The following is an 11441-nucleotide window of genomic DNA, read 5'->3' as shown; positions in this document are numbered from 1 at the left end:
ACCTCGTTGAGTCTTTTCTCCATGTCTTAAAGACTATGATGAACAAGAGGATCAAAATCTAGGAGTTAAAGAGTCTGCTAAGTTTATGCTAAATGATCCTAAGTTATCCTAAGATTACCTAAGGATTGACATTATTTAGGACTGAAGTCTTCAGCTTTCTGCCACCTAAAAATAGGGGAGTTCTTCAAATAAAGGACTTTAGTATTTAGCTAACATCAAGGCCAGAAATATCAAGGCCGTGGCAAGACATATATCCACGGCACTCCAAAAACTCCAAGCGCTCAAGGCTTTAGAAAAGCCAGGACTTGGCCAGATTGGGACAAACATTACAGATTTATTTCATGGTCGCGAGACCTACTTTGTTATCCTCGTGCTCACTGCCAACTCCGGAACTGGTCCTCGCTTTGTCGCAAACAAGAATCGACGTTATGTGTCTGTTGGTGCCTTATGGGTTGTCGGAGATATCGACACCTTGCCTGAGTCCATGGATGCGCGTGCGTTGAGGACCAAAACAACTGTGGATAGTAGACTCGGCTAGGTATCAATAGGGCTTGTTCAACTGAACTGAACTCTTTACTACTTAGGTAGTTGGTAGCCGTTCCCCCCCTTATTCATATCTAGCACCCCTTACTTGCCAAAATCTTCTGGTCTTGCATTGAGTATTCATTTTTATGTAATTTCACTGTCTCATACTATTCCTTTTAGTGCTATGTCCTAGTTCTCGCAGCAATCATCCGTTATGCGAAACCCCAAGTCAACTACGATACCGCAAGCTGGGCTCTTTGTAGCTGATCGGAGGATCAATAACTACCCAAAGGAAACAATATAACAAATATCAATCTTGCAAGAAATAGATAGGGTCCTCATGAGGTTGGTTACCTAAGGTACTTAGGTAGGTTGATGAGCAGCTGCATCGAAGTACATAATGATATCGACCGATCCAGACGAACGGAACAGAGAGTGGGGGAAATTAACATGTATCTCAGAAGGACAACTCGAAAAACATAGCTAGATTAGAGAATAAACCCACATAATAAGTAGCAATATCACCTAAATGCTCCTTAGAAGTTAGATGTAGAATGAAATCATGGCCATTTAATTAACCCAGCAACTGCCGGGTCTCGGACTTCAGCCCTACGCCGAACTAGGCTTCTACTTGGACGTGGATGCATTAAACTAAGCGTCATACATAGGTCGATACAGACCTACCCAACTGAATTCCACAACACACATTCCAATTTAAACTAGTAAGCTTAAACACAATGGCTGAAAGCCATGAATTCCGCAGAAGGGTTCTTCTGCTTGTCACAACAGGAGGTTTCACTCATGCAGGTACCTCTCCAGACCCCCCTGTAGCCGCCGAAGCCACATTAACATAACAATAGCTCCCGTTCTTGAGATAGGCGCTGTTCTCGCCTCTCGAGGCCATGATGTCCAATTCGCTACCTGCGCAGGCCAGGAAGATTGGACAATTAATTATCCCTTCATAAAAACTGTTTACACGGTTGGCCCCGCTGCTTCAGAAGATGACTTGGATCTGCACTACGAGACAATGCGTCTTTGGCGTCATGAGCACGGCTTCGGTCCCATGATGAAGTCGAAATACTTTTTTGACAACTTTTGGACAGATACTTACAAATCTCTTCGATCGTTATGTGAAGATGGTTCTACGAGGCCTGATTTTATCGTTGCAGACTTCTTCGCTGATAGCGCTGCGAGGGATATGCTCACGCAGTTCAATATCCAACTAGCGAGCGTCTGGCCTCAAATGCCTTATGCCATGGCTCCTGTCAGTTATCATCCGGGACAACCTGGATTCCAAGCCGATGGTGCGTTGACTTCGGAACATGCTTCTCTATCATCACGTTTCTGGAACGAATTTGTGGTTCTTGCGGCGCTTCCTACTATCATCCCCTGGTTAATATGGACGAAACGAATGCGTGTTGATGCTGGCGTCAACTATAGACACTCTCTTCTCTCCAAGCCTGATTATCTTGTTCTTGTCAACTCCTTCTGGGGCCTTGAAGCGCCGAAGGAATTGCCGCCTCTTATGGCACCTGTTGGACCTATCCTGAGCGACGAATACCTTCCATTGGACGAAGACTTGACTCAGTTTCTAAGTAGCCATGATAGGACCATCTACGTGTGCCTGGGGACACATGTTACCTTCCGTGTGAAGAACTTGAAAAGTATCTCCTTGGATTCATCCAAGCTCTCGACGATGACTCGATCAATGGAGTCATATGGTCTATTCCCCAAAAGCCTCGCGCCAATTTCGACACCTTCAAGTCTTATAATCTGTCTGATGGTTCGAGCATATCCATTACTGATCTTCTGAACGATTCCCACCCGCGTTTTCGGCTTCCCATCTTTGCACCGCAGCGCGCTATCCTAGCACACCCTAATACAGTCCTCTTTCTCACTCACGGGGGCGGCTCCAGTGCCAACGAAACTCTCTTCCATGGAACACCAGTCCTCGCTATAGGATACTTCTTCGACCAGCTCTGCAACAGTGCCAGACTAAAAGCCGCCGGTGTGGGCATATCTCTGGATAAATCCTACCTCACACCATCCTCCATCTCCTCCGCCATTGCAAGCATCATAGCTGACAAAGATGGCTCCTTTGCCATGAACGTGCGTCGTATGCAAGGAATAGCAACCCTCAACTCTAAACGCAAACACCTTGCAACTGATCTTATCGAGGAAGTAATGATAGATCAAGAACTTCGATTCAAGAATGGGGTTGAGTTGCGACCGATGCATCTACAGACAGCGGATATGCGTATGCCGATATGGAAGGCGAGAAATTGGGACATGTGGTTCATCAGCCTCACTGGTCTTGCAGCTGGCGGTGTGGCAAGTTGGTGGTTTGTAACAAATGGCTGGAAGAAATTACCCGTCATACTGACACGCTCTATGAGAATTAGTAGAGGCTTTGCGAGGGAAATGTTTGATAGTCGAAGAGCATGATAACTCGAGACGTCTTGGTCGGGAACATGTAACAACACAGATGGAGAATGGTTCTGCCTCATAAGAATTACCATCCCTCTCAAAAAAAAAAAAAAAAAAAAAAAAAAAAAAAAAAAAAAAAAAAAAACCGACTAATGGTCGCATAATATACACACTCCCCTATCAACGCTTCTCTGATCTATCTCTAAACCTAGACTTAGACTTATGGTTGAACTTGCAAGAGTACCCCTGGTTTTTAGGGTGATGTTAGAAAAGTTTCGTATAACCGGAGCATATTCATGAGTAGGCAGAGAGAGCTGAGATTGTCTCTAGAACACAAGACCACACTCAAGTATATCATAGATAGTCGATAACATTCCATTTCTCGTCTATCTCTATTATCATCGTCCATCGTATAGTCTTGTCTGAACTGGAGGACGTCATCTAACTCGCTTTGAACAAATATCAAAGCCATGTTTGATCCTCCTCTTGGTACTCGGCACACTTATATATATATATATATACTCAATCCAGGGCCTATGTCTGTCTGCACAATGCATTACCAACAGCAATCCTAACGCCGTTCCCATGCTTTCCACGTGCAGCATTACCCAACTAAATGTCCCTTTTCATCTCAACCCGCTCATTGTCGAGAAACGTTCAACGTTGTCCCGATATCATCGACCAATCCAAGACGAAAAACTAGGACAGCATCAAATAGCTAATACAGCGTTAAAACTGGCGTTCAGGGGGTATAAAGCGTTTTCCGGTTGCAAAGGCAAAGTCCGGATTTTTAGAAATGAAGTGAAAGGTAATTACGAAAAGTCATCAGGTCGTCCGGGTCTGGCCATATCGTCGGCTTGTTGAGCCAACTCCTTGGCCTCACGCGCCAGCCCAAACGCGATGGGTGGCAAGGTTTGTACCCACATGCGCCATTCGTGAGAGTTGGTGTCCATGCCAATGTTGGCCATATCCTGGCCTTGGTCAGCAGCCTCTAGTAGTCGTGCTCTACAGTTTGCCAACGGGGCTGCCATTTCGCCTAGGCCGTAGGCTTGTGTTTCTGAGATGATGTTGCTAACAACGGCGTTGATAGAGCCAATCTCGCCAGTGATCTGTCGCATCTCAGCATCACCCCGGATGGTGTTCACAAGCTGCTGGATGTCGGTTGAAAGGAGGGCATTCTGATCTTCAAGGTAGAGCTGAATAGCTGGTTAGTGATGTCGATGATCTAGCGTCGAAGGGTAACTGACTTTGAGGTCTTCGGCGGCTCGGGGATCCAGCTGATGCGATCCTTGCCCATTGGCTTGGTTGTTCGCGTTGGAATGCCCGAGCCCGATTGGTACTGCGCTCGCTTTGGACATGGGCCTTCCAGAATATGGCTCCGCGGATTGGCGAGGTGAGCCTAAAGGACTATATGCCGAAGAGTCAATGCTTCCTCGCATACCACCAAGACCCTGGAAGGGCGGTGGAGGAGGGAGTCCGCCTTGAGTAGTCGAAGGATGCTCAGTAGCTACAGGAGAAAAGAGTCCACTGGAATCCGCAGGAGTTACAGTTCCATCGTCATCATCCAATTCTTCAGCGGGAGTTGTCCGAATTTTGACCAGGCCAAGAAGCTCCACGATGGCCGCAGCCAAGTGTGACGCTGCTGTATCGAGCAGTGATACGGGGGACATTCCAGCGCTATGGGCAAAGTTCTTGGAGGCTGTGATGAGGTTGTTTGCGGTAGAAGATACCTTGGATCTGATCTTGGCCTGTTGCTGTGCGAAGTCTTCATCATTATTCTGTGGGACCTCGATGTCCTTGGTAATGCGGCGGACGCTGACAACAACTTGCTTCATTGCGTCGATAACCTTTTCTGGGTCTTCAGTTCGTGCTTTTTGCAGTAGTTCGTCAATGGCGATTTGAAACTTGGTGACGTGAACATCTTTAACAAGCCCACGGTCATCCATGAATCCCTTTTCCCGGACATGCTTTGCTGCATCATGTTCAATTCCAGGACCAGCGGAAGATGCGCGCATATGTCGCAATTGCGTTTTTGCGCCCGCGTATCGGTTCTTCCATTCGTGAACCTCGCGCTCGAGTCTCTCAATTGTCTGTTCCAGCTCTGCGTGTCGTTCATGTGTTGAGCCACTCTGTTGGGAAAGTTGGCGCATCTCAAGCAAGAATTCCTGTGCCTCTTTTCGAACCTCTTCTGTGACCTGCTGTTGTTCTCGGAGTTCCTGTCGAAGCTCATCATTTTCCCGCTGAAGGTCTGAATCTGATGCAACAGGTCCAGTGCTACGTGCTGATTCATGTGCTGCGGCCACGTCGTCCCTAAGTCTTTGTATTTCAATATCGTGATCCTCTCGTACGCGTTGCAGTTCTTGCTTCATGGAGTCGTTCAAGTTTTGCGCCTCAGCTAGCTTGTTCTCAAGGTTGAGTCTCAGGTCATTCCACTCCTGTTTCTCCTGGTTGGTAGTAGCAGATCGAGAACGTTCCTGATCCAGCGCACTGTTCATCTCGTCTTCCTTCTTCCTCATAGCATCTTCCATGCTGTCCAGTTTCTCACGTAGTTCTCGTACCTGATTTTGATAGTCCTCGATGAGCTTCTTATCGGCCTGTGATATGTTAGGAGTCTTGTTCTTCCCAAAATGTTGCGGCACAAACCTCCGAAGTCACACCGCTTCCAGCACTCCGTTTGCTCTCACGGTTCGGGTCCGGTTCTGTGAATCCTTCACCTTCGTCGTCTTCTTCGAGCATTATACTTTTATTCGGAACGATCGTGTTATTCTGATTGAGCTGTTTCGGGGTTGGGCGTCCGTAATCGCCATTCTGGGCACCTGGTGATGCTGGCATACCGTAAGCATCTGTCGGTCCAGGACCTCTCATAGATGGTGCATCAGAGGGTCTCCTCATGCGGCTTTGACCTCGAGGGGGAAAGCCATTACCATTAATTGGAGTACCCGGTCCCCTGATTGACATGGGGCTTCCAGTACGGGCGAGATCGGCTCCTACAAATCGAGGGAATCTTCGTTCTAATTCGTGATAGACATCGGCGGCTAGATCTCGGAATCGTGGTGGGCCAAGAGACGATAGCCTTTGGCGAGCCTGGTTTCGCTTTGGGTGAAAGTTCTTCTCGGGCAGCAGAAAGGAAGGAGGACCATTTGGAGCATTCGGCGGAGCCCTGGCAGTGGCCTGTCGTCTTATCAATTCGTCGAAAACATCGGTACTCAGCTCATAAAATTGAACCGAGGAAAGGCGCAAAAGCTTGTCGCGGGCTTTATTGGGCTGCTGCTTGTGATTTGGGTCGCGGGTATTGAGAAAAGCGCGCAGAGCAACATAGTGCTCGCTGAGGACGGACTCGTCGAGATCGCGCGGACGCTGTTACGACCACTTTCGCTGCGAGCATAGAGCTGGGTGCCGTTACTCGACCGAGCAATTGAAGCAGGCGGCGAGGGACCTCCAGTGCTTCTAGGGCCAGGCCCGGGCCCGGGTCCAGGTCCTGGGCCGTTGATAGGAGCGCTCGGGAAACCGTTGATACTCATGGTGCTGTTGGAGCCACCCGAATTCGGGGGCGATGCGAGATTGGAGCGACCGTTGGGATAGGGGCCGTCTTCGGGACCTTGATACTTCGAGACAGAAAACTCGCTACCGCCTAGAGAGATCGGGGACAACGGCGCATTGCGTCCCAGGCTGATGCTCATGATGGAGGGAAAAAATGACAGAAATGCGAAACTGAGATGATGCTGGAGGGAGATGGAACTGGAACAGCACCAGCCGCCTGTCTCATATGGACGCCACACGGGGACAGGGTCGAAATGAATGCAGGCTGCAGGCTACCTGTACCTGATGGTTGGAATCTTTTACCAAGGTTCCCCCACAACTTTGGCTACCTTTCAGGGGTGACGGGCGATAGAAGCGCCAAGCTTCAGCAGGTGGCCGGAAGCGACGAAAAGCGGACGGTTTGGAGTGTGGCTCAATGGCAGGAATGAATGATGGGGTGGTGATATTTGGGAGATGGAAGTCAAGATACGGTGAATTGAAAGAAATGATACGAGTCGAAGAGCAGGGGAAAGCAAGGTACTTCTTGCCAATCCTTGTCTATTTGCTTCTTCCTTTTTGGTATAAATGATGGATTAGTTGGATGAAAGAGAATGAATCAAGGACAATCAAAGAAGAAGGACAAAGAAAGAAAGAATGCAATGCAGATCAACCAACGATCGACTCAAGTCAATCAACTCAAGTGAATTCATCAACTGACCCTGACCGACCCCAATTCCATGGATCCAAAAGGGGGTTCAAGTCAAGTTGGGTTTAGACCGGATCGGGCGTGGTTGGATGGATGTTCAGGGGACAACTCCACCATCATCATCAACTGGACCTGACCTCACTCAGCTTAACTTGTTCTAGAAAATAGCGTACGTACTGTGCAGTAAAAGTCAAGGTGCCCCAAGTTTTGGGTGGACAATCCGAGGCGAACGAGTGGACATCACACAGATATAGCACAGTGAGTGAGATCTTTACGGGAAATGAGTTCTCGGTCTTTGTCTTCTGGGGTGAGAATCCAGAATGTCCGGGTGCCCCGGTCTGGCAATTTATTAAATCGTTCAAGACGGAGTGTTAATTTCTTGAGTCCACCAAGACTGGATAAGGCATTGTTCGGAATTGGTTTATCGAACAATAGTTGATAGTAGTTGGGCCAACTTTGATCTTCCAGCTACCACTTTGGCTTGGTTGATATCGAGACATCGAATTGGCTTCTCGCATCTGCCGCTCAAGTGTAAAGCACCAGATGGAATGATATGACCCCATGCAAGGGGACGGACGGGAAATAAGCAGAACAACCAATCTCGATGCAACCTGAGCTTAAGCCTGGGCACCTTATTCAAGGTCCGGTCCACTGAGCACACTGCGCTTTGCTAAAGAGCTCCAGTCAATGCACCCGTCAACCGCCCCAGGGCCCCCTGCCCCTGAACCAGCAAAAGCGACTCTTTCTTGCGAGCTCTGATTTGACGAATGATCCTGGTCAGGCGTTCAAAGCTTAGCGGGTTGCCGAGCGAGGCGCTGGGGATAGGCGGGTCTTGGTAAAGTCGGCACGTGCTTGGTGCGCGGCTAGGCAAGGTACTTGTACAGCCACCCGGACCTACAAGCCGGAATAAGTTGATAATGGACAACACAATATCATAAGAATCATAAATAGGATAAGATATTATAAGTGGAAATATAATAGTAAAATCCCATTTTACTCCGTATAGTTGATCGATCAAGGGACTGAGAGATTCTGATCTGTGACCAACCAATTTGTACTATTATGAATGTCTTAGACATTACGGCATACTAAATAGAAGCATAACATAACTTGACTTGGTCACTACTTGACCTCATTTCTCTGTCATGTCATTCATGACGCCCTCAAACATTCCAACCTGCGTTCCTCGTCTCCTATCTCTCCCACAGAGGAGGCCACACAACTTGATCCTAGGCTACAAAATTGTTTACACAGCCTTGGATTGGTTTAGGATACCTTAGGACAAGTTTAGGATAAGTTGAGGATAAACTTAGAGGGCTCTTGACCTAATTGTTTTTGACCCCCTGATTCAATCAATCAATGTCTTCAGTTTTTCGGCTGAGGTCCTTCATCATTCCTCTCCCCCGGCGCCAAGGAACCTTATCCAGGCCTCCATATCGGACGCGAGTGTGTCTCCAATCTCAGCATCGATGATACCCTGTTGCCAACTGACATCAACGCACATCTCTTTACCCTTAACGCTAATCGAGCTGATATGGAACACAGGCGAAGTGAGTTCACAGCTCAGCTGAAACACAGCTCTCTCGATCTTCCAGCCTGAGCCTTCAATGGCCCCATCGAGTGTTCCTAAATTGGATACACCCCAGGCACCTACTCGGGGCTTCTTGAGCTGCTGCTTCTTTTGAACACGCCAGTCTTTGACGAAGTTCATCAAGCCTGAAGGGTCATTTTCCATGCCCTTGTCGAGTTTGTTCTGGATATCCTCTCTAGCTTGCACAGCAGCTGCCCAGACAAAATTCTCGAGTTGAGTCATGGCATGTGATTGTGTCGGTATTCCTTTGGCTTTAGAGCGGATTTCTGCGACTAGGTTCTCACCAAACATGTGGCTAACAAGTGTCATCTGGTTGTCCATGGTCGTACTAGGAACGTGCCAAGGGTATGCCTCAGAATTGGTGGGGATGAAGCGACGTGTATCCAATGCGCTGATAGCAAACATCGACTTTGCCTCTTGTTTGTGATGCTTCTTGCCCTCATCTAATTGCAGGGCAAGCGATACCAGCGGCAGGGCATGCAAAAGGCCTGTAATGGTAGTACTATGTGCTCGGCATTTGCTCAGTACCTTCTTCAGCATTGCATCCTCAATCGAGAACGTTCTGAACTCGGTTTGGTAGGGCTCCTGGCGAATAGGGGCCCAATTGGCCTGGGTTGGATCGTTTGACACAAGAATTGGAGGCCTGAGTTCTTTCCAGATTGTCGACAAAGCAAAGCCCCAAGAAATCTGGATTTTGATGAGCGCCTCTGGAGGAGGGGGAAACCTGTCTGCAGTACTACGAAGATGAAGGACGTTTCCTTCCAAATCAGGTTCATGATCAGTCTTCGAGTCATTGAGGTTGCGTAACAAGGTCTGGTGCAGGATCTTGCCCCCTACACCATCGAAGTTGGTATGGTTCCAGCAGAAAATAACATCCAATGACTGGATGTTACCTTCTGGCCATAGGATAGAGGCCCTCCATCCTGGCTTTGTTTCGACATCTATAAACCAAGTATCGAGCTGGCTCCGAATCTCATGCTTCAAGGAACTCTCATAGTCATCAGAAGCTTTGATCTCTTGCCAGCTAATATGTAGACCAAGATCGACATTTTCCAGCTCAATCCATGAAGGTACAGCTGAGTTCTCGTTTAAGGATACCCACTTGCAGCATGGGGTGTTCAACTACTGTAAGTGCCATAGCCCGATGGAAGGCATTTCGAATAGTCTCAAATGAGCCGCCAATGAGATGACTTGGGAGGCTATAACGACAGACCACTGCGGTACCCACAGCTATGACGCAAAGTGTGTAAGGCTGAGTGGTACAGCTCTCTGCTTTATAGTTAGATTTGGTCCAGCTGATAGGAGTTGAAAGGGTCCATACAAGTTACTCATTGGTCGAATAACCTTAGGCTCTTCTCGTAGTGCCATTTTAACGTATATGCTGCTCAAAGTGCCATGAAATCGCTATTATTTTCGAACTCTATTTCATTCACGAGTATCACGGCAATTGGTTTTTCGCTTTGTTTTATCTGGTTTCTGAAGGATGCGGGCTCCGCGGGTCACCAGTCGAGCTCCCCGCGGATGGGCGAGTAGGATTCAATTGCATATAAAGCGGCAAACGAATGCTTCTTCCAAGTTACAAGCAAGGATAAGAGCATCCGAGAGGCTTCCAAAACTTACCCAGGGGGGTAGGGCGGGGGGGGGGGGGGGGCAAGAAAACTCCAGGCTCATATCATAATGCCAAAAGAATTTAGGTAGATTTAGGAAAAATATAGTAGCCCTTGAATTAGTTCTTTTTTGCACTTGATTTACATCAGAGGTTTTCTTCCCATACCCTATGGTAAAATCTTGGTATTTGCAGGTCTAAAACCATTCAGGTGTATGGATTAACAGCTATCAACTGATGAATCGTCGTTCACACCACCCAAACTCCTGAGATAACGATCCACCAAACAAAGCTGTGGCGTCCGCACTAATTTAGATTCCCGTACTGTTCGTTCCCATTACGCGGCTTCGAATAATAAGACGAGGTCCATATCGACTGGTTGCCTCTTGAATACCCCTGAGCCTATAACAAGGACTTCCATGCTACTGAATGACAGCCATTGACCCGTCATGCAAGCTGCCTCCTTAGGACTCATCATGGCATATTCGTCATTGGAGAGTCAACACATCAGCATCGCTATACCAGTTACAAATGTCGCCCCTGGGAAGCAAGAAAACTTCGGACGTGAAATCAAGGTGCCAAAAATATCTAATTTAAGGCCTAAGTCTTTTTATCACTTAGGATAGAGGTCTGAAGTTTTCTTGCCTCCCCTTGGCCGCTTTACATGAATTGTACATAACTACAAGTAGCTGTGCTAAAATGATCGCCAGCGCCATCTGTTGTGTGATCGAGTTCAAACCCTTTTCCGATTTGAACGAGATCAATCTTGATCAGTCTTCCCTGAAACGCTCACTATCCATGCAGTCTGGACAATCTTCATATAATTTTGAAGCCGGTTTGTGATCGACGCTTCTTATCTGCCTATGAAAGGTATCGCCTAATACACTGTGGGGGTCCCTCAAGCAACCGTACAGGATCTCCTTGATCGCGAAACTCCTTCGGGGATAGTAACGGAATGGCCGGGCAATGGGAAGGTTGGGTGAACCGTGATGAGGGTATTATCCATATTCAGCTGCGCATGGGATTTTGTGATAATAGTGACATGTGAAGGGGCTGGAGCCCTTTAG

At 47.8% G+C, this 11441-nt stretch overlaps 5 protein-coding genes across 8 annotated transcripts in view; 3 read left to right on the top strand and 2 right to left on the bottom strand.

Moving 5' to 3' along the window:
- The window catches only part of FOXG_00907 (uncharacterized protein), a gene marked incomplete at both ends in the record, with an annotated part of 1009 nt that extends 414 nt beyond the window's left edge, over positions 1–595 (top strand). The window contains 2 exons of the mRNA XM_018377556.1: positions 210–494; positions 585–595. Coding sequence (XP_018233305.1) covers positions 210–494; positions 585–595 — 296 coding nt within the window. The remainder of the gene's footprint in view (positions 1–209; positions 495–584) is intronic.
- Positions 596–1165: 570 nt separating this feature from the next.
- Positions 1166–3039, top strand: FOXG_00906 (uncharacterized protein). The gene is made up of 3 exons (XM_018377555.1): positions 1166–1332; positions 1386–2143; positions 2191–3039. Exons 1-3 carry the CDS (start codon positions 1263–1265, stop codon positions 2968–2970), a joined length of 1608 nt encoding a protein of 535 aa, XP_018233304.1. The 5' UTR covers positions 1166–1262; the 3' UTR covers positions 2971–3039.
- Positions 3040–3291: 252 nt separating this feature from the next.
- Positions 3292–7196, bottom strand: FOXG_00905 (uncharacterized protein). Of its 4 annotated transcripts, XM_018377552.1 has the most exons (4): positions 5877–7196; positions 5596–5777; positions 4200–5546; positions 3292–4148 (listed from the first exon to the last, which is right to left on the bottom strand). In XM_018377552.1, exons 1-4 carry the CDS (start codon positions 5908–5910, stop codon positions 3765–3767), a joined length of 1947 nt encoding a protein of 648 aa, XP_018233300.1. In that variant the 5' UTR covers positions 5911–7196; the 3' UTR covers positions 3292–3764. The 4 variants fall into 4 exon arrangements, with proteins under 4 accessions (XP_018233300.1, XP_018233299.1, XP_018233301.1 ...); XM_018377551.1 differs by having other exon boundaries at positions 5596–7196; XM_018377554.1 differs by having other exon boundaries at positions 3297–5546.
- FOXG_17977 (uncharacterized protein) lies at positions 6747–6920 on the top strand (the record flags this gene model as incomplete). The annotated part of the gene is made up of 1 exon (XM_018398007.1): positions 6747–6920. The coding sequence occupies one exon, from the start codon at positions 6747–6749 to the stop codon at positions 6918–6920; it is 174 nt and encodes a 57-aa protein (XP_018233303.1).
- A 981-nt stretch (positions 7197–8177) lies between the features above and the next one.
- On the bottom strand, positions 8178–10277 carry FOXG_00904 (uncharacterized protein). Its single transcript, XM_018377550.1, has 2 exons — positions 10090–10277; positions 8178–10037 (listed from the first exon to the last, which is right to left on the bottom strand). Exon 2 carries the CDS (start codon positions 9306–9308, stop codon positions 8568–8570), a length of 741 nt encoding a protein of 246 aa, XP_018233298.1. The 5' UTR covers positions 9309–10037; positions 10090–10277; the 3' UTR covers positions 8178–8567.
- Positions 10278–11441: the final 1164 nt, after the last annotated feature.

This window comes from Fusarium oxysporum, chromosome 1, assembly GCF_000149955.1.
Source record: "Fusarium oxysporum f. sp. lycopersici 4287 chromosome 1, whole genome shotgun sequence".
Taxonomy (NCBI): Eukaryota; Fungi; Ascomycota; class Sordariomycetes; order Hypocreales; family Nectriaceae; genus Fusarium; species Fusarium oxysporum.
Note: the sequence above shows the minus strand (reverse complement) of the source record. Positions and strands in the feature narration are given on the sequence as shown.